The sequence below is a fragment of the Pongo pygmaeus genome, chromosome 12 (assembly GCF_028885625.2).
Source record: "Pongo pygmaeus isolate AG05252 chromosome 12, NHGRI_mPonPyg2-v2.0_pri, whole genome shotgun sequence".
Lineage (NCBI taxonomy): Eukaryota > Metazoa > Chordata > Mammalia > Primates > Hominidae > Pongo > Pongo pygmaeus.
In genome coordinates this window covers 132672211-132699952 of record NC_072385.2, presented here as the reverse complement: position 1 = coordinate 132699952, position 27742 = coordinate 132672211, and the positions used below count along the sequence as shown (strand labels likewise).

The 27742-nt window shown below is 42.6% G+C and overlaps 1 protein-coding gene across 5 annotated transcripts in view; it reads left to right on the top strand.

Annotated features, from left to right (window-relative positions):
• The window catches only part of TPO (thyroid peroxidase), a 126944-nt gene that overhangs the window by 32734 nt on the left and 66468 nt on the right, over nt 1-27742 (top strand). For all 5 annotated transcript variants that reach the window (XM_054475237.1, XM_054475235.1, XM_054475236.1 and 2 more), the window contains 2 exons: nt 5350-5479; nt 7737-7943. In XM_054475237.1, the coding sequence (XP_054331212.1) occupies nt 5350-5479; nt 7737-7943 (337 nt within the window). The remainder of the gene's footprint in view (nt 1-5349; nt 5480-7736; nt 7944-27742) is intronic.

Genomic DNA, 27742 nt, shown 5'->3' with positions numbered 1-27742 from the left:
CGGCTGCTCCCTTCCCCGCCTGAGTCACTTCCGTGACTCGCTTCATCCTCAGAGCCATCCCCTTCCCATGGGTAACGTGGGAAGAACACCCACCTCGCAGGGTTGTTTTCGGTTGAAAGGCAGCACTCGTCAGGCTCCCCGCACGCCGTCCACAGCCGGGCATCGTACGAGTTACGGCGACTGTCGCCTCTCGGCCACTCCTCGGCATCGGGCCTCTTGGCTCCTGGCCATGGCATCGACCACAGAAGGTCACAAACGGCCCAGTGTGCTTTTCCATGAGGGCAGTGCTGGGAGGCTCCTGCAGGTAAATGGCTGGAGAGTGATTGACGTGGGAATATCACGGCATCGCAGAATCAGAGCACAGTTTTTCGTGGCGCAGGAGCATCCAGTGAGTGGTGAGCTCTAAAGGACCTGGTCCTCGAGGTAGCTCACACCCTCGATGATGGATGGAGCCAGGTCACAGGTGAAATATCCATCCAGACAGGACAGACTCAAGCCGGGACTGGGTTCCCCTGACGCCCGGCTTGCCAAATGTGCTTCCCTCCTGGATGCACAGAGAACGAACGTGGCGTGGACATTGTGGGCTGCAGGAAGCGATCCCACCAGGGATCGAAAAGCCAACTTCCTCCACAGCGGCCATTCTGCACTGAGCCTCCTTCATGGAGTTCATGTTCCATCCAATACAGCCTTAAAGCCCATGACCGATTCTGGGGGAGACGATCACGTCTGAAAGGAAAATTCCGTACAGTATTTAAGTTATTGGAAGAACCCTTAAGATCTACCTGGGTTTAACATATAATTTGCTATATGTAACTTGGTATATCATTCTCTATAGTCATTTGCCTAAAAATCATCAAAAATATAAATTCAATGTTGCATCTGCCATCCAGATATTTTGTTAAGAACACCTCATATCTGATGTCTGACAGCTATTTTCTTTTTTTCTACGTATTTGCCTTGAATTCACATTCACAGTCACCTTTTTTCCCTCTCACTTTGTTTTTCGTTTGCATTTTGACCTAATTCATGAAATTATCCAGCAGGGAGAGACCTGATGGAGTTTTGCTGGAATGAAACTCCTTGACACAATCGTCTCCTTTTAAGAAGTGCCTGTAGATTGAAAGTTCAATTACTCAAAACAGTTTGCTAAAGAACAAATATGTGTCTATTAAGAGTTTAAGTTGAACTTGTAAATCCGTCAATGGCACTAAGATATCATTTAGCAATATTGACACTTGAAGTGATAAAAAACAGAAAATACCTTTGACCTCAAATAAATGTATTAGTCTTTAAGAAAAGAAGAGGTGGAATCGATCTTGGTGTCTTATGAAATCGCAGAACATACGATGGGTATAAATGATGCCAGAATAAACAAGATTTTCAAAGTTCTTGGAAAAAGCTGAGCTCATGCCAATTATAGAAAGCGTTTGCAACTTTTGAAGGGTTTTCCTCTGAGGGTGCAAATGTCCCTCAGGGATCATGCTGGTGATAATCCCAGCTCACAAACTGACTGGTCTTAATTGCCTTCAATCAAGTAGCTCCAGCAGGAGACGGGAAAAATCACCGCTGAGTTTCCTCATACTTCCGGCCACCTGACAGGGTGTCAGGCGTTTTTGGGGACAAAATGAATCCTTGCACACCTGGCCCAGCAGGACTGCAGGGTGTTGGCTGCTCCTGGGTGAGCACCTCCCAAACAGAGAAGCAAACCCCCTCATCCCGTGTCCCGCTGCTGCCCCAATGAGAAAGAGGTGCGGTTACAGAAGGAGTGGAAACATGACTTCTTCCACGGTTTCTCTCCCAGCGTATCACACTGCATTGCTGTGTGCTTCTTTTCATGGGCAGCACACATCTCTGGCACTCAGCTTGTCCGTGTGCTGTTACTGGATCGCCACACCTGGCAAACATATTGACCTGTGTCTTGCGGCCCCAGTCCACAGCTTTATGCTCAAGCTCTCTTCAAGATGGAAATTTAGAATTTCTTCTCTTTGGAATTCAGAAATCACAAAGTCTCAGTGCCAGGTGCCTGGGAGAGGGGAGCTAGGGTCCCAGGGAAATCAGAGTGACTCGGAGCCTCAGCAGGAGCACAGACTTCAGTCTCCCTCATAAAACTCTCCTCCAGAAATGTTTCTCTTTGCTCATTTTGTCAGCTTTATGAGCCTTTTTCCGATGCTGCTGTTAATCCAGATCTAAGAAAGGAACAGTGTGGTGCAATAGATTTCCACTGGGAAAGGGTCTTTCCAACAGGAGCTGATCAAAGTCTCAGAGGGACCCTTCTCAGTCCTGCTGACCTGCTGACCGTGAAGGTCAGGTGACACATTTGCGGAGTGTCCACAACAAACATCTGTGAGTGCTCTTGGGCCATTGTAATGTCCTAGTGAACTGCTGAAATATAAAAGTCAATCAGCAAAAAAAATCACTGCTTAAGCAGTTAAATTAACGTTTCATTATTTTTAATTGAGTGATCTAGCACCTCCCTATGAGCCACACTTTATGGAATTTCAATAAAGACAAACCAACCATACTGAATCTGAACACTTTATTAAAGCAATCTTGCCAATCTTCAGATGCTGACGTATTGCAGCTGATTATACACATTACTCTCCCATACATTTTTGCAAATTGAGCCACTTTGGTGTGCTGGAGATTAATGAAGTATTAATAATAGAATTATTCTCCCCTTATGGTCCCTGCAGACATAGAGAAGTAACCATGTCCCCAAGCCTCCTGCCGCTGCTGACCCCTCATCATCGAATGTGTCCTAGATGAGGTAGCAGCAGGTGCACGACAGTAGGAATAAAAGCTCCTCTCCTCTAATGTACCGAGCTGCGTGGAGGCCTTAGAGACTTTTAAACCAGAAGAGTCTCAGCTCTTCAGTCTACCTCAAGGACAAAACGGATCTTTCCTTCACAAATGTTGCCCAGGTTACAAACAGTTCTTAGTAGAACCTTAGTCCTTTCATTCCTGTGCAGAACATCTAAATCAGTCATATTTAATACGAATGACTAATGTATGTTATAACCATAAAGGCGATGGTAATTTATGACAAAACTACACTAATTTTTAAATATTTATATTCCCAAACACGCCAAATGTTTTAAAACGTTATTTATCTTGTCATGATTCTTGTAGACTTCACTCCTTGTATTTTCTAAGTGCGTACACATCAGATACATGGGAGGATTTTCAAAGCCTGCATCCTAGTCATGCCTGACTCTTTTGTCATGTGCTTGCAAAGCCTCCCAATACCAGTTGTCCATGATGCGGCTTCAGACTCTGCAGACTCAGCCCTGGTTGCGTTGCATGACTCTGCAGCTGCCACACACAGAACCCCAGTGCTGGTTGTTCACACAAGGGCGTGACTGACAGATACCAATGGAACCCGGATATCATGACAATGTTAGACCCAAAACAATCTGTATTTATTTTTAACAAAAGGAACCTTTGTTCCACAGAAAAATTTCTATTTTTCTCTTTGAATTGACTTTTATATTCTAATTCCCTCATATTTCCTTCCAAATGCAGAATAATTTATGCCTTGTAAATTGAGCCATTTTCTTCCAAATGTAGAATATTTTGTATTTGAAAGTCCTTTATTTTTAATATGTTTTACATATTTCTTTACCTATCCTCTACAGATATTTATGCTCATGTTATATATTTGATACATTAATTTATATATTCTTCACATTCATATAGTCTTGCCATGCATTTATATATTTGAATATGTATTTTATTTTGTATGTTACTTTTTATGTATTTTATAAATTTAAATTTCATATTTAGAAAATGTTCAGTGAGCACAAGGGCCTCAGTGTTCATTGTTTTCTTCAAGATTGAATTATTTTTTACATATTATTAGAACACAATTGATTTAATAAGCACGGATCTATGACAGATGTTGGTAATTATTATGCATAGAGATAAATATTTATTGGAATTAGTTTACTGATGAGATGGGTGGAGTTTCAGTTAGTTTCTTCATCAGTTGGCTGAACATCACCTGTTGGCCGAGGGGCCATGCATCCTGGTTACCTGATAGCCTTCCTATTTCTGCCTTCTATCCTAGGAAATTATTAATAATTAATAGTGCTCCTGTCTCCTCAAAAGCATTCCACTTTGGTTAGGAATTATACGGTTGCCCTACATACTATAGATGAGACAGTTCAGCAGCAACCCTGTGATTATTTTTACCTTTGCAGATGGAAGGTGCCTAGAAACCTGCTCCTGTGACTATGTCGCTGGGAAAAGTTTTGCCATAGTAATGCCATCTGGCCCTCAAAACTCCTTCTGAGATATAGAAGAAAATGAACATATAATGAGCTATCATTAAAATGATTTTTATTCATGTATCAGCAAACAATTCAATAACATTGTCCTCCAAATTTCTAAACAAAATATTGGAAAATACCTCATTTGTACAAAGGATTAGTTACCAATCTTTAGTCTTTTATTTCCTCAGTTTCTAGAAGATGCTCCGAGACATATCAAGTGACTGTTAATTGTGCCTACACCCCTTCAACTTAGGGTCACCTTGCTTAACACAGTACACTCAGAACTAGGTGTGAAATCAAAATATTCAACACACCTTTACTTTATCATGCACTTCAAATACATTTTTGTCAGAATATATTTTGACCAATAGAACAAAACTGCAGACCAGCCTACTTATGGGAAACTTCACCATCTAGCCTATTGGCTGAATCCATTCTCATCGCCCAATCAAACAGCCAAATACAACTGACTCTCTCTCTCTCAGGAGAGACTTAACTTTATTTTTAACTTATTTTATTTTAATTCAAATTCATTTATTAATGGTTCCTTTGACAACCAGCTCACTTCTAAAATCAGAAAACCAGCAACTTCCTCAGTTCCCACAAGTTCGCCTGGACAATCACACAGGGCAGGAACAGGCGCAACAACCTGGTGGCTTCATGGTGCTTTGATTAAAGGATATTTTATGCCACAGGATTTCAAATGATCTCTTTGTTTGGAACACCAGAAGTTTCTGTCCTCCAGAGAACTGCCCCGGTACATTCTAGAAGGGTGGGAGACCCTCCTTCGGAAAACAGGGGAGTGAGAAGGAACCCTGCAGTCAGCCACCTCCAGATAGCATGTGCTGAGCTCGGGAGAGGGTGCCTGTGGGAACCGAGCCTCTGGAATGAGCTTCCTTGAAGCCAGCCACAACTTGGGCCTACGGAAGGCCTTTCGGGTCTTCTGGGGAGCTGTGCCCCTTGGGCCTCTGGAGAGACCCCACTTATTCTCCCTGAGAATGGTGCCTTATATCTGGAACTCACTGCTTCTGTGTTCTTCTCCCCCATCTCAAACACATCCTTGCGTTTGTCTCCACAGAGACCACCCCAGATGGGGCGCCTCCAACACGGCCCTGGCACGATGGCTCCCTCCAGTCTACGAGGATGGCTTCAGTCAGCCCCGAGGCTGGAACCCCGGCTTCTTGTACAACGGGTTCCCACTGCCCCCGGTGGGTACTCAGAACACTGCTATCCTGGACTAAGATTGGGTCCTGTGATGCTGAGGGAAGGAAATAGCCTTTTACTGGGTTCTTGCTCATGCTGGGTGCCACGTGCAATTCCTTCAGATCCTCCCAGCCTGCCTTTGATGTAGCAATCACTGTTTCTGCCCTATGGCTTAGGAGCCAAGGCTCAGGGAGATTAAAATCTCTGAGTGAGTGGAACCCTGCAGATTTAAATTAAGTTTTCTCAACCCTAACACTTCTGTTCCTGAAAATCACTTCAGTGTTTTCAGATAAATTCCTTTATCCATCGTGTGGGCTAGGTACATCCCAAGATGATTATGAGTTCAGCAATCCACTTGTTGATGTAAAGATGACCGCTTTACTCCCAGAGGTGAATTTATTTGCTGAACAGTCATAGCCTAGTAGAATCTACTGGTCTATTTGATCAAAAAATGGGTCATTTTTCTTGTGATTTAACTACTTATTTCAATGAATGAGCCAGTGTGTTTGCTCCTGTGCCATGTTCAGTGATGAAATTATCTAGAAATACGGCAGTGGATGTTCTGTTTAGCCCAAAGAGCGCAGGTGGTAGGACTCAGGTCTGACTCAGACCAGCTGTGGACAGATACACCAGCACAAAGTTCCCCTACGAAAGCCAACAACTTTACCTAGGCAATTTTCCCAGGCGGGCTTTTAGTAAGAGGACCTGGTGTTCCCAGAAGCCGTGAGCAGCCCTGGGTAGAGCTGGAGTCTGTGTCACTGAAGACGGCTTGGTGCTCCCAGCAGCAGGGACAAGGCAATTGGGCTCACACTCTGCTCCCACTGGCTTCCTGCAAGTCGCTTGCCTTCTTGCCCTCAGTTGGACAATCCCTAAAATGGGATAACACTGTCTTACCCATCTTATGCTCAACAGTAGACCAGTTCAACCCCCGAGGCTATTTAAACTCTCAGTATTATGAGATTATGATTCCGTAAACTCATATTTGCTCAGAATTATTTCACTATTGAGAAAAATCAGAGTTCAAGTGTCCTCAAATGAAATTGTGTTGGTTTTCTACTCAGCTGGGACAAATTGCTCCAAATTTAGTGGCTGAAAACAACATAAATGTGATCTTCCAGTTTCATAATCAGTGTCTGATGTCTCACTTGGCTCAAATCAAGGTGTTGCAGAGCTGGTTCTTTCTGGGAGCTCCAGGGGAGAATCCCTTTCCTGGCAATTCCAGCTTCTGGAGGTGCCTGCATCCCCTGGCTGGCTCATGGCCCCTCCTTCGAAGCCAGCAATGTTGTATGTCTCTGTGCCTTTGTTTAGAGTCACATCTCCACCTCCAGTCAGGAGAGAGCCTCCAACTTTAAGGATCCATGTGACTGGATTGGACACTCATGGAGACCCAGGACAACCTTCCCATCTCAAGGCCCTTAATGTAATCGCATCGGCAGGCTCCAAGGATTAGCGAATGGATGTTGTGCGAGAGGCATTTTTCTGCCTCCACAAATGACCCACTGACCCTCAAAGATTCATACCCAGTCCACATGCCTAACATGCTCACCCCATTCCAAGGTTCCCCCAGACCCCATCCCATGACAGCACCAACTCTAGGCCCAAAATCCAATCCAAATCTCACCACATAAATCATCCACATCAGGTAGGGCAGGCTCAGGGTAAGATCCATCCAGGACAAAGTTCCTCTCCATCTGGACCTAGCCTGTGAGACGGGGAAGCTTGTTATCTGCTCTCCAGATGCCCTGGTGGAACGGTGTTAAACATAACAGCCACAGACGTGTGGGTGGAGAAAGGAAAAGAAGGGGAGTCACTCCTCCCAACCCACATGGAAATCCAGTCAAGCAACTCCCTTAGGCTTCAAGGCCAAGGAGTACTCCCCTGTGGCTGGAGGCTCTGCCCTCTGAGTCATGGACTCAACCGTCCTAAAGCCTGGCTGTTTTGTCAATGACTCTTCACTTAATCCCCACAACAACACTGAAAGCTCAACCTTTCCATATTAACTTACAGATGAGGAAGTGAGGGCTGAGGGAAGTTAACACCAGGCCCTCCAGCCACCACAAATCAAGGCAGGGATTCAAGTCCAAGGGCATCTGTCTTCAAAGCTTATGCTCCTCCTGCCCTAACTCCAGGGCACAGATCTCCTAGGGGCACCAGGAGCTCTGTGAACAAGAACCACACCAGGAAGTGCATGATCCCAAAGGGTCATCTTTCTGCTACCATGGGGTCCTCCTATGTCCTGACCAATGGTCTCTTCCTACCCAGGTCCGGGAGGTGACAAGACATGTCATTCAAGTTTCAAATGAGGTTGTCACAGATGATGACCACTATTCTGACCTCCTGATGGCATGGGGACAATACATCGACCACGACATCGCGTTCACACCACAGAGCACCAGCAAAGCTGCCTTCGGGGGAGGGGCTGACTGCCAGATGACTTGTGAGAACCAAAACCCATGTTTTCCCATACAAGTAAGTTTTAGAAAACGTTTCTATGTTTATTATGAAACTAAGTACTATTTAAAACATCAAACAGAATAGTATAAAATAAAATGTGAAAGTCTGTTTCTTTTGTCCTATTCCCAGGGGTAGCAGTTGTGAATATCTGGTGCATCTCACTGGAAATTATCTGGGTACACATATATATAGTATATATGATAGTGTGTGGGCAGATGTGTACATAACATGTATGATACTGTGTGGGCACATATGTATATAGCATATAGGATTATGTGTGGGCACATGTATTGGCACATATGATAGTGGGTAGGCACGTGTGTATATAGCATGTATGATAGTGTGTGGTCATGTATATAGCATATAGGATTACGTGTGGGCTCGTGTATTAGCATATATGATCTCGGGTGGGCATGTGTGTATATGGCATATAAGATAGTGTGTACATGTATATGGCATATAGGATTATGTGTGAGCACTTGAGTATATAGCATATATGATCACGTGTGGGCACATGTATATATAGCATATAAGATACTGTGTGGGCACATGTGTATATGGCATATAAGATACTGTGTGGGCACATGTGTATAAGGCATATAAGATAGTGTGTGGGCACGTGTGTATAAGGCATATAAGATACTGTGTGAGCACGTGTGTATAAGGCATATAAGATAGTGTGTGGGCACGTGTATATAGCATATAGGATTATGTGTGGGCACTTGAGTATATAGCATATACAATCGTGTGTGGGCACATGTGTATATAGCATATAAGATACTGTGTGGGCACGTGTGTATATGGCATATAAGATAGTGTGTGTGTGGGCACGTGTGTATATAGCATATAAGATACTGTGTGGGCACGTGTGTATATGGCATGTAAGATAGTGTGTGGGCACGTGTGTATATGGCATATAGGATACTGTGTGGGCACGTGTGTATAAGGCATATAAGATAGTGTGTGGGCACATGTGTATATGGCATATAAGACAGTGTGTGGGAACGTGTTTATATGGCATATAAGATTGTGGGCACATGTGTATATGGCACATAAGATAGTGTGCAGGCACATGTGTATATGGCATATAAGATAGCGTGTGGACACATGTGTATATAGGATATAAGATATTGTGTGAGCACGTATGTATATGGCATATAAGATACTGTGTGGGCACATGTGTATATAGGATATAAGATAGTGTGTGGACACGTGTGTATAGCATATAAGATAGTATGTGGGCATGTGTGTATATAGCGTCTAAGACAGTGTGTGAGCATGTGTGTATATAGCATATAAGACAGTTTGTGGGCACATGTGTATATGGCATATAAGACAGTTTGTGGACATGTGTGTATATGGCATATAAGATACTGTGTGGGCACATGTGTTTATAGCATATTAATTAGTTTGTGGGCACGTGTGTAAATAGAGCATATGATCCCATGTGTACCTGCACTTTTTCTCATCCCTTGTGTCACATCATGTGCATGCTCAGTGCCTGGTAAGGACCACTTAGCAACAGTTCTTATACATGTCTGCATAACGTTAAGTGAACAGAAATGTAATTGTTTATGACTTCTTAATATTCCATTTGTGTGTGCATTATAATCTATCTAACCACTTTCCTTATTAATGAGCATGAGTTGCCTTCTGCTTCATTGCTGTTTCTATGCTGTCACAAATAATGAAGCAAAGAGCACACTTGGCCCTCAAGAGTGCAAAGAGCACTCTTTGTGCCCATGTGCACACCTGATAGATCCAGGGGTAAGGTTGCTAAGTCATGGTGGAGGTGCCTGTGGAACTTTGATAAATATTACAGAATTACTCTCCATTAGTATTGCACAAATGTTCACTCTTACCAGAAAAGAAAGAGACAATATAGGTAGATTTTTAATTTTACTTCTCTCTGGAAACCAGCCTTGAAGTTAACACGGGACATTTTCTTCTTTTTTTTAAGACTGGGTCTCACTCAGTCACCCAGGCTGGAGTGCAGTGGTACAATCTCGGCTCACTACAACCTCCGCCTCCCGGGTTCAAGCAATTCTTCTGCCTCAGCCTCCCTAGTAGCTGGGACTACAGGCAGGCGCCACCACACCCGGCTAATTTTTGTATTTTTAGTAGAGACGGGGTTTCACCATGTTGGCCAGGCTGGTCTCGAACTGCTGACCTTGGGATCCGCCTGCTTCAGCCTCTCAAATGCTGGGATTACAGGTGTGAGCCACCGTGCTCAGCCAACAAGGGACATTTTCTACGTAAGAGCACAGATGGTTTCGATCTCATGTCTTCTCTAACATGCATTTAATAAAACTTCACTGGCAGTTATTCTGCGCCATGCTGTGCTGTGTGCTGGGCAGGCTGAAAAGGAAGACAGGCTGGTCCCTGGAAGGTGGGCAGGACAGCTACATAAACCAGCAGTTACAAAATTCTGGGCATCTGCAGAGGAGGTCCCAGTGGGCAAAAGCAAGGCATCTAAACAAAATATCCCAAAGGGAATAATATTGGGGGAAAGGTGGAAAAGGAGCACCATAAAGACTGTGTCAATCACAGAAACTGAATTTCAGCCAGGTCCAGCCTCTGTCCCTGGGAGGAGATCTCTTTCTCTCTCACATGCTGGGGCTCAGACCCTGGGTGACGGGGGGCCCCTTGCTCTTCTCTGCAGAGCCCCCTCAACAGGGAGGCCCCCTGCATGTGTCCCCCACTGCATGTACCTCTAACCTGGGATTCTTTCTTTTTTTTTTTTTTTTTTTTGAGCTGGAGTCTTGCCCAGGCTGGAGTGCAGTGGTGCAATCTCAGCTCACTGCAACCTCCGCCTCCTGGATATAAGCGATTCTCCTGCCTCAGCATCCTGAGTAGCTGGGACTACAGGCATGCGCCACCATGCCTGGCTAATTTTTCTATTTTTAATAGAGATGGGGTTTCATCGTGTTGGCCAGGCTGGTCTCAAACTCCTGACCTCAAGTGATCCGCCCACCTTGGCATCCCAAAGTGCTGGGATTACAGGTATGAGCCACTGCGCCTGGCCCTAGTGTTATTCTTCACCACTCAGGACCCCAAAGTTCTCATCTGTTAACATTAGAGCTATTAGATCTTGCAGAAGTACCTGTGTCTTCAGCAATGAACAGTCTGCCAAGCAGAGGCCCTCCTTCCCAGCTAAGTGGCTCCCCAGCAGAATCTGTGCAGAAAGTGACTGAGTTATGCAGCCTGGAGAAGCAATGGAGTCGGGCACCTATTATCTACCAGGTCTTGGGTTCCAGGCTTGCCTTGAAACTTATTAGCTGCGTGTATATAGATTTGTTGTCTGTAAAAAGAGTATATTTCCCAGGTTTGCCTTGTAACTTATTAGCTGCATGTATATAGGTTTGTTGTCCGTAAAAAGAATATATTTCCCACCTAATAATGGAGCAATTAGAATGAAATGAAACCAGGTTCGGAGAAAGAATTCGATGAATGTGCATTGTTATTGCTGTGTTGCTGGAAGCCTAGATGCCTGAGAGGGATGTGGGGTGATTAGGGAAGCTCAGCAAGGAGGCAGCATGTTGGGTGGGGAGCTGCACTGAGAGAACCACTCTGCGTGGGGGCTCCACCTTTGGGGATCCCCTGGAGTTTTGCTGGTTTGGGCAAGAGCTGGTGAAAAGCAGCCTTGGAAGAAGGAGGGATTGTTTTTGCAAGTCTGCAGCTACTATTGGGGTAATTTGTGTTTGTCCAGACAGGTGGGACAGTTGGGAGACACCACCTGGGTGGGAAGGACACAGGTGGCACTGAGACCAGACAAGGACACCAGGAAAAGCCCAGCCCTTCAGGGCCACACACACCGTGGGGGAGGTCGGGGGCCTCCGGCCAGGGCATCATCCAGGGCATGTTCCACTGATATCCAGGGCCACGTGATGGTTGGGGTGAGCCCCACATACCTGCCCACAGGGGCTCCTTCCTCCATCCACAATACCCCAAGTCACATGGATGGCTGCATTCATATAAAGATAAATGTATTAATGTAGGTTAAAACTTTTTCTTTGGCCTAAATGTTTATTATTTTCTTCTGATTTTAAAATAAATTAAATGTTTTGTGAGCACACTTACTCCTGTGGTCCTAGGCACTGTGGCTACGGTGCCTCCCGGTTAAGCTGGCTCTGGGGAAACTAGACTTCCACCTGCCTCAGGGGAGAAATTGGCCTGTTGTCCTAAGAAAAGTCTCCTCAGAAGAACCCAAGTGGGAGTGAAAAGCAAAAGTGAGTTGGACCCCAGGGCCCCCCGCCCCACCAGGCATAAATATACCCACAGGCATGCACACACCCACAGGCACAGGTGATCGTGACCACCCATACACCTGTGTGTACACCCTTGTGCACACACATGCACACCCACCCACACCCATACACACACGTGCACACAGGCACATGCACCTATCCATGCTCATGCATGCACAGACCCACACACACAGCTGCATACACCTCACATGCACACAGCTGCTCCAGGATCCTTCTACTGACATGAGGACACTGTGTAACTCAGTAGTGTATTGGACAAGGGCAGGGGGGGCCGTGGCGAGGAGCAGCATACTGTGATGCCCATGGAGACCCCTGCAGAGGTTCCGGGGGGTCCAGGCACTGGTTCCTTCGGGGCTCCCTACTGGATCTCAAGGGAAAGGCAGGTGCTCTCATCAGCCATGTCACTCTCCAATCTCCTCCTTTCCTTTTAGGGCTCAGTTATAGTGAGCCCGGTCACACCAGGTACCATCTCTCTGCCGTATTTCAACTTTCTGTTCTGGCTGTTCTGGGCCAGCCTGTCTTTCATGGGGCAGGACTGGGGTTGACAGCACTTCTCTTCCACACGGAGCACATGCTTGTGGGACCCTGAAGGCAGAGAGGCTGGGGCAGGTGCTGTGGACAGCAGGGAGGGAGGGGCTGGACTGTCTCAGGCGGGGTGCCTGCAGGGCTTTTTCCCAGGGGCTGAGGAGCTGAGGAGCTGAGACTCCAGACCTCAGGGCTCTGTGCTAAGGGCCCTGGACACAAACCCAGGGCACGGACAAGAGGCAAACCCTCAGGGGACAACTTGAAAATATGGAATCACAAGCAATTGTTATCTTCATTCTATAAAGAGCTCTTATAAAGCAATGAGAAAAAAATAAACACTCAATGGAATAAACACCTGATGTGAACAAGAAAATTACAAGAAAACCCAAATAGGTATGTGTAGGTAAATACACACACACACACACACACACACACACACACACATAGATATCAATGAAAGATAAATGAACAGCAAGATGCTGTTTTTAAACATACAAACTGGAAAGAAATTATGAAATTTTAATTTAGCGTTGTTGAGGGTATTGAGAAATGATTTGCATCCATACATTGCTGTGCAAAAGTAAACTGGTGAATACATTCGGGACACGATGTGACATAAGATATGAAATGAAATCAAGCCCATTCACACCACCACAAGAATCTTTCCTAGGGACAATGTCCAAACTGCCCATAGAAGTGGGTGAATATATTTGTTTGTCACAATTGTTTATATCACCAAAATACTGAAAAACTTTAAATGTTGATCACAGGCTATGAGCATGAGAAACACAAGCAACTTTAGACAACCATGTTATACAGTGATATTATGGAAATGGTGAAATGTTGCCCGGGTTAGTAAAATTTTAGATGATATTCTACTTGTCACTTTTCTTATTTCAAAGTGTTCATTACTGAGCATATGTTATCTTTGTACTTAGAGAAAAATAACAATAAAATTATTTGTAAACAATTTTAAACATAAAAGGCAAGATCACATCTGGCAGGGAGGACACCTGCGTGCCCATGGGTGAGAAAGTGGGAGAGGCCCCAGGGTGGGTCTCCAAGGCACTTTCCAGGGCTCTTGGTGTTGGGCACAGGCCTCCTGGCTTGCAGCTAACAGCATCCTTCAATTATTCAGATCCTGTCCATCCCCAGGGCAGCCTTCAGTAGTTGAGTGATTGAGCCAACAGTCACTCCCGTGAGATGAAAAATACATGGTATACTCTAGGTAGTATAGGGTACCATGGTAGCTCCATAAACCCAATAGTTGACACATCATAAATCAGTGCTTTTAAATGTTTGATGTCCTTTACACTCAAAGCATCCAGTTTGGTCTCTGAGTATTTACGGCGGAGTGTGAGGGTGGAAGTTCCTAGTGAGCTCGGAGCAAGTTGGGACTTTTGAATCCCAAAGAAAAACAGAAAATGATCCACACAATTTATCATATCTATGTTTATTCAGTTTTCCTAAGGGAAGCATGTTTCCAGCAACTACACGAGACTATAAATTAAAGTGTTTTGAGTCTCTGACTACCGACTCACTCAGCCCAGGGAGCTGTGAGGGCTTTGCAGCATCCTCTATTTTAGGACTGGGCTTTTCTTCATGCCCTCGCTCCTTCTGGTCTCAGCTAAGTGGGGATGTAGGCAGCCTGATGATGTTCCACTGGGCGCTGCAAACCCCCCAACCACTGCAGAAAATATGTAGCTACGAATGTGTCGAAAACCTCAAAGCTACACAAGCCTCCTCGTGCACACCAATGTGTATCTCTAGGTACATAATACAAAGTGGAGTTAGTGGATTATGAATTATGTTCACGTTGGAATGTTTTATTTCCATATGTTGTTGGGAACAGGTGGTGCTTGGTTACATGAGTAAGCTCTTTAGTGGTGATTTGTGAGATTTTGGTGCACCCGTCACCCAAGCAGTGTACACTGAACACAATTTGTAGCCTTTTATCCCTCACTCCCTTCCCACCCTTTCCCTGAGTCCCCAAAGTCCACTGTGTCATTCTTACGCCTTTACATCCTCATAGATGAGGTCCCACTTATAAGTGAGAACATAAAATGTTTGGTTTTCAATTCCTGAGTTACTTCACTTAGAATAATAGTCTCCAATCTCAACCAGGTCGCTGCAAATGCCATTAATTCACTCCTTTTTATGGCTGAGTAGTATTCCATCGTATATATAAAATCACAGTTTCTTTATCCACTTGTTGATTGATGGGCATTTGGGTTGCTTTCACAGTTTGGCAATTGTGAATTGTGCGGCTATAAACATGCGTGTGCCAGTGTATTTTTTATATAATGACTTCTTTTCCTCTGGGTAGATACCCAGGAATGGGATTGCTGGATCAAATAGTAGTTCTACTTTTAGTTCTTTAAGGAATCTCCGTGGTGTTTTTCCATAGTGGTTGTACTAATTCACATTTCCACCAGCAGGGTAGAAGTGTTGTTCCCTTTTCACCGCATCCATACCAACATCTATTATTTGTTGATTTTCTGATTATGGCCATTCTTGCCAGAGTAAGGTGCTATTGCATTGTGTTTTGATTTGCATTTCCCTGATCATTAGTGATGTTGAGCACTTTTTCATATGTTTGTTGGCCATTCATGTATCTTCTTTTGAGAATTCTCTATTCATATCCTTAGGCCATTTTTTGATGGGATTGTTTGGTTTTTCTTACTGATTAGTTTGAGTTCATTGTAGATTCTGATATTAATCCTTTGTCAGATGTATGGATTGTGAAGATTTTCTCCCACTCTGTGAGTTATCTGTTTACTGTGCTGACTGTTCCTTTTGCTGTGCAAAAGTTCTTTAGTTTAATTAAATCCCAACTATTTATCTTTGTTTTTATTGAATTTGCTTTTGTGTTCTTGGTCATTAAATCCTTGCCTGAGCCAATATCTAGAAAAGTTTTTCCAACATTATCTTCTAGAGTTTTTATAGTTTCAGGTCTTAGACTTAAGTCCTTGATCTATCTTGAGTTGTTTTTGTATAAGGTGAGAGATGAGGATCTAGTTTCATTCTCCTTATACATGGCTTGCCAATTATCACAGCATCATTTATTGTGTAGGGTGTCCTTTGCCCACTTTATGTTTTTGTTTGCATTGTCGAAGATCAATTGGCTGTAAGTATTTGGGTTTATTTCTGGGTTCTCTATTCTGTTCCATTCATCTATGTGTTTATTTTTGTACTAGTGCTATGCTGTTTTGGTGACTATGGCCTTATAGTATAGTTTGAAATCAAGTAATGTGATGCCTCCAGATTTGTTCCTTCTGCTTAGTCTTGCTTTGGCTATGCAGGCTCTTTTTTGGTTCCATATGAATTTTAGGATTTTTTTTTCTAATTTGATGAAGAATGATGGTGGTATTTTGATGAGAATTGTGTTGAATTTGTAGATTGCTTTCAGCAGTATGGTTGTTTTCACAATATTGACTCTACCCATCCATGTGCATGGGATGTGTCCCATTTGTTTGTGTTGTCTGTGTTTTTTTCCAGCAGTGTTTTGTTTTGTAGTTTTCCTTGTAGAGGTCTTTCACCTCCTTGATTAGGTATATTTCTAAGTATTTTCTTTTTTTGCAGCTATTGTAGAAGGGGTTGAGTTCTTGATTTGATTCTCAACTTGGTCGTTGTTGGTGTATAGAAGAGCTACTGATTTGTATCCAGAAATTTTTCTGAATTCTTTTATCAGTTCTAGGAGCTTTCTGGAGGAGTCTTTAGGGTTTTCTAGGTAAACAATCATATCATCAGCAAACAGCAACAGTTTGACTTCCTCTTCGCAAATTTGGATGCCCTTTATTTCTTTTGTCTGATTGCTCTGGCTAGGACTTCGAGTACTATATTGAATAGGAGTGGTGAGGTGGGCATCCTTGTCTTGTTTCAGTTCCCAGAGGGAATGCTTTCAACTTTTCCCCATTCAGAATTATGTTGGCTGTGAGTTTGTCATAGATGGCTTTTCTTACATTGAGGTATTTCCCTTGTATGCCGATTTTGCTGAGTTTTAATCATAAAGGGATGTTGGATCTTGTTGAATGCTTTTTATGCATCTATCGAGATGATCATGTGATTTCTGCTTTTGATTCTGTTTACATGGTGTATCGCATTTATTGACTTGTGTATGTTAAGCCATCCCTCCATCCCTGGTATGAAACCCACGTGATCATGGTGGATTATCTTTTTGAATATGTGTTGGACTTGGTTAGCTAGTATTTTGTTAAGGATTTTAGCATCTATGTTCATCAGGGATATTGGTCTGCAGTTTTCTTTTTTGGTTATGTCCTCTTCTGGTTTTACTATTAGGGTGATACTGGCCTTATGGAATGATTTAGGAAGGGTTGCCTGTTTCTCTACCTTGTGGAGTAGTGTCAATAGGATTAGTAACAACTCTTCTTTGAATGTCTGGTAGAATTCTGCTGTGAATCTGTCTGGTCCTTGACTTTTTTTGTTGGTAATTTTTTTTATTAACATTTCAATCTCGCTGCTTGTTATTGTTCAGGGTATCTAATTCTTCATGATTTAAGCTAGAAGGGTTATATCTTTCTGGGAATTTATTCATCTCCTCTAGGTTTCCTAGTTGATGGGCATAAAGGTGTTCATAGTAGCCGTGAATGATCTTTTGTATTTCAGTTGTGTCACTTGTAATATCTCCCATTTGGCTTCTAATTGAGCTTATTTGGATTTTCTCTTCTTTTCTTGGTTAACCTTGCTAATGGTCTATCAATTTTATTTATCTTTTCAAAGAACCAGGTTTTTGTTTCATTTATCTTTGTATTTTTGTTGTTGTTGTTGTTGTTTCAATTTCATTTAGTTCTGCTCTGATCTTGGTTATTTCCTTTCTTCTGCTGGGTTTGGGTTTGGTTTGTTCTTATTTCTCTAATTCCTTAAGGTGTAACCTTAGATTGTCAGTTTGTGCTCTTTCAAATTTTTTATGTAGGCATTTAGGGCTATGAACTTTCCTCTTAGCACCGCCTTTGCTGTATCCTAGAGGTTTTGATAGGTTGTGTCATTATTGTCGTTCAGTTCAAAGAATTTTTTTTTTTTTTGAGATGGAGTTTCGCTCTTGTTGCCCAGGCTGGAGTGTAGGGGCACAATCTCGGCTGACTGCAACCTCCACCTCCCGGGTTCAAGTGGTTCTCCTCCTTCAGGATCCCGAGTAGCTGGAATTATAGGCATCCACCACCACACCCAGCTAATCTTTTGTATTTTTAGTAGAGAGAGGGAGTTTCTCCATGTTGGCCAGACTGGTCTCAAACTCCTGATCTCAGGTGATCCACCAGCCTCGGCCCCCTAAAGTGCTAGGATTACAGACATGAGCCACCACGCCTGGCCCCGAAGAATTTTTTAATTTCCATCTTGATTTCATTTTTGACCCAGTGATCATTCAGGAGCAGGTTATTTAATTTCCATGTATTTGCATGGTTTTGAAGGTTCCTTTTGGAGTTAATTTCCAGTTTTATTCCACTGTGGCCTGAGAGAGTGCTTGATATAATTTCCATTTTCTTAAATTTATTGAGGCTCATTTTGAGACCTATCATATGGTCTATCTCAGAGAAAGTTCTATGTGCTGTTGAATAGAATGTGTATTCTGCAGTTGTTGGGTAGAAGGTTCTGTAAATATCTGTTAAGTCCATTTGTTCCAGGGTATAATTTAAATCCGCTGTTTCTTTGTTGACTTTCTGTCTTGATGACCTGTCTAGTGCTGTCAGTGGAGTATTGCAGTCCCCCACTATTACTGTGTTGCTGTCTATCTCATTTCTCAGTTCTATTAGTAATTGTTTTATAAATTTGGGAGCTTCAGTGTTAGGTGCATATTTATTGAGGATTGTGATCTTTTGCTGTTGGACAAGGCCTTTTATCATTATATAATGATCCTCTTTGTCTTTTTTAACGACTGTTGCTTTAAAGTTTATTTTGTCTGATATATGAATAGCTACTCCTGCTCACTTTTGGTGTCCATTTGCATGGAATGCCTTTTTCTACCCCTTTACCTTAAGTTTATGTGAGTCCTTATGTGTTAGGCATGTCTCCTGAAGGCAGCAGATGGTTGGTGAATTCTTATCCATTCTGCAATTCTGTATCTTTTAAGTGGAGCATTTAGACCATTTACATTCAATGTTAGTATTGAGATGTGAGGTATCATTCCATTCATTGTGCTATTTGTTGCCTGTACACCTTGTGTTTTTGTGATTTTGCTGTTTTTTTAAATTGTATTTTTGTTTTCTAGGTCCTGTGAGATTTATGCTTTAAAGAGGTTGTGTTTTGATATGTTTCCAGGATTTGTTTCAAGATTTAGAGCTCCTTTTAACAGTTCTTGCAGTGCTAACTTGGTAGGGGTGAATTTTCTCATCATTTGTTTGTCTGAGAAAGATTGTATCTTTCCTTCATTTATGAGGCTTAGCTTTGCTGGATACCACATTTTTGGTGGATAATTGTTTTGTCTGAGGAGGCTGAAGATGGGCCCCAATCCCTTCTAGCTTGTAGGGTTTCTGCTGAGAAATCTGCTGTTAATCTGATAGGTTTTACTTTATAGGTTACCTGTTGTTTTTGTCTCACAGCTCTTAAGATTCTTTTCTTCGCCAGGTGCAATGGCTCACGCCTATAATCCCAGCACTGTGGGAGGCTGAGGTGGGCAGATCACGAGGTCAGGAGATTGAGACCATCTTGGCTAACACAGTGAAACCCCCTCTCCACTAAAAATACAAAAAATTAGCCAGGCGTGGTGGCAGGCACCTGTAGTCCCAGCTACTTGGGAGGCTGAGGCAGGAGAATGGCGTGAACCTGGGAGGCAGAGGTTGCAGTGAGCCAAGATTGCACTACTGCACTCCATCCTGGGCAGCAGAGCAAGACTCCAACTCAAAAAAAAAAAAAAAAAAAAAAAAGAGATTCTTTTCTTCATCTTAACTTTAGGTAACCTGATGACAATGTGCCTGGGCAATGATCTTTTAGCAATGAATTCTCCAGGGGTTCTTTGAACCTCTTGTAATTGGTGTCTAGGTCTCCAGCAAGGCCAGGGAGGTTTTCCTTGATTATTCCGCAAAATAAACTTTCCAAACTTTTAGATTTCTCTTCTTCCTCAGGGACACTAGTTATTCCTAGGTTTGGTCATTCGACATAATCCCAGACATCTTGGAGGCTTCCTTCATATTTTCTTATTCTTTTTTCTTTGTCTTTGTTCGATTGGGTTAATCTGAAGACCTTGTCTTTGAGCTCTGAAGTTCTTTTGCTTGTTTGATTCTATTGCTGAGACTTCCCAGTACATTTTGAATTTCTCTAAGTGTGTCCAATGTTTCCTGAAGTTTTGATTGTTTTTTATTTGTGATATCTATTTGCTTGAATATTTCTCCCTTCACTTCTTGTATCATTTTTCTGATTTCCATACATTGGGTTTTGCCTTTCTCTGATGCCTTCCTGATTAGCTTAATAACTAAACTTCTGAATTCTTTTTCAGGTAAATCAGGGATTTCTCCTTGGTTATCCATTGCCAGTGAGCTAGTGTGATTTTGGCGGGTGTTAAAGAGCCTTGTTTTGTTATATTACCAGAGTTGGTTTTCTGGTTCCTTCTCATTTGGGTAGTCTCTGTCAGAGAGAAGGTCTAGGGCTCAAGGCTGTTGTTTAGATTCTTTTGTCCCATGGGGTGTTCCCTGGATGTGATTAGTACTCTCGCTGTTTCCTAGGGATGTGGCTTCCTGAGAGCTAAGGTGTAGTGATTATTATCTCTCTTCTGGATCTAGCCACCAAGTTCAAATGGTTACAAAGTTCAGCTGGAGGTTTCCTTCTCCCTGTGGCCTTTTCCAGGTGCCTCTGGCAGCCCTCCTAAAGGACCCCTGTGAGGCAAGGTAGAAATGGCTTCCTAGGGGACCCAGAGAGCCCACAGGGCTTTTCCGGCTGCTTCCTCTACTCCTGTATTCCACTCAGCTCTCTAAATTGACTCAGCTCCGGGTAAAGTCAGAATCTTCTCCCATAATCTAGACCTTCAGGTTCCACAGTGGGGGTGCATGTTCAGGGTGGACGATCTCTCCCACTTCCGCAGTTTGGGCACTCACAGTATTTGGGGTGTCTCCCGAATCCTGCAGGAGCCATCCACTTCCTTCAGAGGATCTGCGGGTTCTCTTGGCTTTCCTAATGTATTCCTGCCATCGTTCTGGAGCAAAAGTTCACAACGTGAGCCTCCACACACTGCTCTGTTTGTCCGAGTGAGAGCTGAAATCTAGTCCTGCCTCTTGTCCGCCATGATCCATCACAAAAAATCCTCCTCATGTTGGAATTTTAATAGGTACTCCCAAATTTCTCTGCAGCAATGAGATGGCGAATTGTATTTTCTAATTGATTATTTCTCAGCAACAATTAATCTTACATAATTCCTATTATTTTCCAATGCAGTAAAGAAGAAAATATTGAAATTTACATTGGCTTTAAAACCTGTATCTGTATCTCTTTTGTTGACCTAAAGCAAGAAGCTGAGGCACAAAATATATTTTAAAGAGTTTACTTGAGCCAAAATGAGAATAGCTGCCCAGAATACTTAGACCCAAATAACCTTAGACATGAGCTTTGTTAGATCTTTGTTGCAAACAGATTTCAAAGGCGAAAAAGGTGGACAAGGAGTGAGCCTTGGTCCTTCACTCTATATGATTGCTTGGCTTTTCATTTTGTTTATGGTGCCATTATTCATAAATTTAGGTTGATTTTAGTCAAATATTTTTTCTTCTCTATGACATCTAAATTGTTATCTTACTGAGCAGGTCTTCCTTATCTGATATATATAATAATATAGATAAAAATATATTTTTATATATTTTATTTTAAACATATTAAAAATTGGGCTTGATATACAACTTTTTTTTATTAGGAATCTATTTTGTGTAGATAAAATACTGCTTTAGTGAGTAACATTTTAAAAAGCCATGGTGAGAACAGCCTCCTGGCTCTGTTCCTTAGATAAACGGCATGATTCTGATGTTTTTCCTCACATACTGTGTCTACTAGGAATTTCTGCTAGACAACTTCAGTTAGAAATTTGAAAATCTTATTTGTAATTTCCCAAGAATTTTAATGAGGCTTGTGGGTTCCAGCTTTACTCAATGCCTTCCCAGCATCGGTGGAGGCCACAGGGCTTCCACTTTACTTCATTATTGTGTGAGCTACACTGGTAGATTTCCAACACAGTGCCATCTTTACATGGCCTGCATGATGGTGATGCAGGTTTTCATTTATTCTTGGATTGAATTTGCTAATATTTTATTTGAAATGTTGCATCTCTCTTCATAAGCAGGGTTATGCTAAAGTGCTCTTTTCTGACGCTGCACCTATTTGGGTGTTACAAACACACCAACATCTGACAGTGTTCAGGGGTTGCCCATTCTTTTACTATGCTCAGGATTACCTTGTCTAAAATCAAATTTGGGTTTTTTGTTTTGAATAACTGGTAGAGCTTATTTGTGATTCTGGTCCTGATAACCTCTGGGGTGGCAGATCTTTGGTTATGGGCTCAGTTCTGGGTGCAGTTAGTCTGTTCAAGCCCATAAGTCTTTCCTGTTCTTTATTTTCTATTACCTTCCTATTACGCCTTTTCATCTACTTCACATTTCTCACCCTCTTATGGTAAAAGCGAGTTGAGTTACGTTCACTGTGTCGTGCTTTTCGATAAGTGTATTTAAGACTATGTATTTTCCTGTGACCCCCCCACAAATTTTTATACATGGTCCTTACATTGATGTTAGTTCAAAATAGGTTTTAATTCAAATAAGAATTTCTTACATTAAACTTGAGCACCCACATGTAAATGTAATTTCACATAAATGTAAAACTTAAACTGTGCCTGACTCTCCTGAAACGTGGCTCTTCCTCTCCCTCCCTCATTTGCTAGACTCTCCTCCTCCTCACTCCCATGTTCTCCATTCATGCCTCTGCCCCCAAACCAATCACTTGACTCCCAAATGTTGATATTTGAAGTGTGTGTGTAGGGGAAAGGTGTCGTGATAAATGAAACTAGAATAGTAAGAAGCTGGTGTAGACAGCATAGTGGGCTCAAAGGGATTCACTGGGCACCCCGTTTTAATCAGCATGCCCTTGCTGTGATCTGAGCACTCATGGCATGCCCTTCCCATGATCCTGATGCTCATGGTGTGCCCTTCCCATGATCTGAATGTTCATAGCACATGCCCTTCCCATGATCTGAATGTTCATAGCATACCCATCCCATTCTTTGAGTGCTCATAGTATGCTCTTCCTGTGATCTGAGTGCTGATTTCATGCCCTTCCCATGATGCAAATGCTCACAGCTTGCCCTTCCTGTGATCCAAATGCTCATGGCATGCCCTTTCCATGACCTGAATGCTCATGGCATGCCCCTCCTGTGTTCTGAATGCTTATAGAGTGCCCTTCACATGATCTGAGTGCTCATGGTGTGCCCTTTCTGTGATCCAAATACTCATGCTCTGTCCTTCCCTTGATCCAAATGCTCATGGTGTGTCCTTCTGATGTGTGCTCTTCCCACGCTGTGAGTGGTCATGGTGTGCCCTTTCCATGACATGAATGCTCACTCAGCTACACCTAAAGAAGTCATGCACAAGCATTTTCTCTTGAATGTTGTTAATAAAAACAAGACTATGCTGAGTACACTTTCTGTATCTTGGATTCTCACTCAGTAGCGATGCGTCCTGGAAATCCCCCCAGTGGAGCTCCAAGCCCTCCCTGCTCACGGCTGGACTGTTCCACACTCCAGGTCACAGCCATGGGTGTGCCCTTCCGTGTTGCAGCCTCTGCCGCAATGTGGATCACCAGAAGTGACACTGCCAAGTTGGAAGGCAGCTTTAGCACTGCTGTGCTGGTACTACTGTCTAAGAATTCTGTAGCCCTCACAGCAATGACTGAGTGTACCCCTTACCCACACTCACCATCTGCACTAGCAACAGCCTTAATTCTTTTTTCTCATTTTTTTCTGCTTGTTCAGCGGCAAAAAAAGAGATATGTCATTGTTACATTAGTTGCTTTCCCTGAATGTTAGTGAATTTTAAACTTGTCCTTTATTTTTATTTTTTTGGCAATTTGTATTTGTTCAATGAATGATCTATTCATAGCCTTTGTCCATTTTTATACTATTTGACTGTTAATTGATTTTAATTGCTCCTTTCCACTCTAGATGTTAACTCTCTGTCTCTCACTTTTCTTACAAATGTTTTTCTCCAGCCCCATCAATACAGAACTGTCAGCATGAAGCACTTTCATATTTTATAAGGCCAGGTCTACTTATGTGTTGATGGCTTTTAGGCTCAGTTTTGGTTCAGGAATCTCCTTTGCCTGAAGTCAACAGTGACCTCCTGCGTGGTATTGCAGCATGAGTTTCCATTCATTTTGCACAGTGGACAGTCTGGGTGTGGTTTATTCCCATCCAAATGGAAAAACCAGCTGGTTCTGCCCTCCTTCTCCCCACAGGCCTAGATAAAACTTTGTCACGGAAGAACTGGGGTCTGGTTCTGGCTCTCTGTCTTCTTTTATTAACAGATTCATCTGTTCTTGTTGACAGTACTGTGTGGACTTGGTCATAGCGGCCTTAGAGTATATCCTATTATCTGTCAAGTCAATACTGCATCACCATTCTTTTCCCTAGTTTATTAAGGAATAAATAAATAATGGAATTTGTATCTTCATATAAACTTTAAAATTAATGTATCTATTTCAAAATGAAAAAGTACTATCATTATTATTATAAATGAAATTGCATTTAGTTTATACATTCTTTTAGACAGAAGTGATATTTTCCCAAATTTTTTGTATATTTAATGATGTTTTATGATTTTCTTTTTGTAGATCATGTGATTATTTTGTTAAATTTATACACCTGATTTTGATCAACTTTTTTGCCATTATGAAAAGGATTTTTTTTTTCTCCATTACCATTCGTGGTACTTTGCTAAAGAACAAAACAAAAAGGAAAGAAGGAAAAGAACAGTTTTATACTTTTCCTCAGATCGAAGACATTTTTTAAAGAAATATTATCAATTTTTTAGAATTTTTAGATGTTGTAGACATCTAACAGAGCATTAAGAAAAAATAATTTTATACAGCTAGACGGCAGGAACAACTTCTAATAGAGCTGTAAGATGACTACAGATAACAATAATATGTTATATAGTTTCAAATAGCTAGAAGGAGGATGTTACATGTTCCCAACACAAAGAAATGATAAATGTTTGAGACGATGGCTACACTAATTACCATGATCTGAGATCATTATATGTTATCAGCATTGAAACATCACTATGTACCTCATGAATATATATAATTATTATTTGTCAAATAATATAAAATAAAATAAAAATTTTATGAAAAAAAAAAAAAAAAGAAAAAATAATTTTATTATGTTTTAAATCTTATTTTCTCTTATAGTAGTTTTACCAGCTCTTATTTTATTTTCTAGACTTTGGTCTAACTGAGATAGTACTAAGTACCAACAATGATAGTGGGTATTTCTGCTAGTCCTTAATTTTAAATTAAGTTTTTCCATTGTTTCACTGCTCAAGATAATATGTGTTATTGCTTCTACATTATATTTTAGCAATTCCAATCTATTCTATTCTATTTCTATTTAACCAGGAATGGTAAGTAATAGTAAATTGTGTTATTGCATTTTAAGTACCTGTGATATTAATTTTTCTTCTTTAATTTGTCGACACCCTGCATAATATAACCCTATTGTCCAACATGGAACCATTCTGTGAACAGATTCTATTTGACTATGGTAATTGCTGTTTTGATTGGCTGCCCTATCTTTTATTATTTTATTTAGAAGGGGATATTGATCTGTATGTCCTGTCCTTGTCCTGTTTTCATCAGAGGCCAATACAAAAGTTTCACTGACTCTGTAGAATGCACTGGGGCACTTTTCATCTTTTCCATGGCTGAAATAGTTTAAGCAACCTTGGAGTTACCTATCCTTTTGAGATTTGATAGAAGTCCACCGTCAATGCCATCTGACCTCTGGATTTCTGATCACCTTGTCTATCTCTTCCATCCTCATTGTCCATTGGAGTTTTACATTTCTTTTTGGAAAAGCTGTGGTTATTTCTACTTTGTTAGGGAGTCATCGATCCGTTCTTCATTTTCCAATGTGTTGCCGTGAAACCGCATATACAGTCGCTCCTGATTCTTCTCATCTCTCCTGCGTGCCTGAGCCCTGCTCCTTTCTCATTGCAAATCCTGCCTGGCTCTGTGCCCTTTCTTTGTTTTCCACAGTGGGTTGTGAAGCAGGGCTTCATGTTTTCTTCCCACTAGGTCTTTTATTCATAGTTAATTATTTTAACGTCTGCACGCATTAATTTAACTTTCTCATTTATTTTTGCTTTAGCTCTCTGTTCCTTAACTAAATTCTTAAAATAGCTACTTAATTTCTTTGTTTTTGTTGTTTTGATGAAAGCAATTTAAAGAGCACAGATTTTCTTCTGAGGAAGGCTTTGCTGGTGTGCTTGAATTTTCTTAACAAGTGAGTTAACTTTTCATTGATTTCTAGAGAGACTTTCAGCTCTTCTTGAGTCTCTTTGAATCAGTGAGTATGATAGATAATTTGCAGCTCCTTGTTATTTATTTGTAATTTTATTATTATTTGTGCTCTTCAATTTAATTCCTCTATTTCCTCCTATTCTTGGGGCCGCTGGGCCTGTATAATCTGAAGGGTGTGCACTGAAGTTCCCGCTGTCACGGTTTTCTTGACTTTCCTACTCTTTTGCTGAATTTCAGCTCCTGCCTGGGTTCCCTGCTGGCCCCAACTTCTCACCTCCTCTACTCTAAGCCGCGCTGAGGGCTCTCAATGGAAGCGCCATTTTTTTTTTTTTTTTTTTTTTTTTGAGATGGTGTCTCCTGCTGTCACCCAGGCTGGAGTGCAGTGGCACGATCTCAGCTCACTGCAAGCTCCGCCTCCCGGGTTCACGCCATTCTCCTGCCTCAGCTTGCTAAGTAGCTGGGACTACAAGCGACTGCAACCACGCCCAGCTAATTTTTTGTATTTTTAGTAGAGACGGGGTTTCACCGTGTTAGCCAGATGGTCTCGATCTCCTGACCTCGTGATCCGCCCACCTTGGCCTCCCAAAGTGCTGGGCGCCCACCTCAGCCTCCCAAAGTGCTTGGATTACAGGCATGAGCCACTGCGCCTGGCCAGAAGCGCTTTTTTAATGCGTGACCTGTGGACCCTGTGCTGGCTCTGAGCGAGGGCTGGGGCGTCCTCGCTGCCCCGACCCCAGCTGGCCTTGGGCTGCACAGCTGCCAGGCCTGGGCGCTGCCCAGAGGGGTTCTGACAGCATCTGCTTTGCTGCTTCACCACAAGACCAACTCCCTCTCACCTACATTCTTTCCGCTGCACCTCCTGTGCCTGAGTCCACCAGGAGCTCGGCCTGTCTCCCTGCACAGCACTGCACGGAGCGGCTAACCCCTGAGCGGCTGCTGGCTCGCTGCCCGCATTTCCCTAATTGACCCCAGGTCTTCTGTTCCTTCCTACTCCTCAGTGCCCAGGCTGCGCTTTTCCCCAAAAGGAGCTTTTCCCTTATTTTCACTGGTAATAATAATGTTCTATTGCGAGAAGACCCTGATCTTCAGGAAAAGTCTCTTTCGGGGTCTGTCCAACCCCGGCGATCTTGTGATTCTGGATGAGCGATTTAACCTCCTAAATCTGATAATGCCCAGGGTAGGCCCTGACCCCGTGACACCTCCCCAGGGAGGAAGAACTGACAGGGAAAGGGCACACGCTCTCTGCAGCCCACAGAGCTCGCCGGCATCCGGCATGGGCGACTCTTCCCAGGAAACCTGTAAATCTGGAAAAAATGTTTTAGATCTCCATGTTACAGATGAGAAGATGGAAGCTGGCCACAGCCAGAGTTGGAAGCCCACCCAAGGTCTCCTCACGCCCCTCAAGCTGCCTTTACGCTAAACAGTGATGCCCACAAAACTCGGAGACTGTTTACTCATTGTGCTCCTAAACCAGTCCATGGCACTGGAAAGAAAGAAGTCAGCTCTTCCGAAAGTCAGAAAATA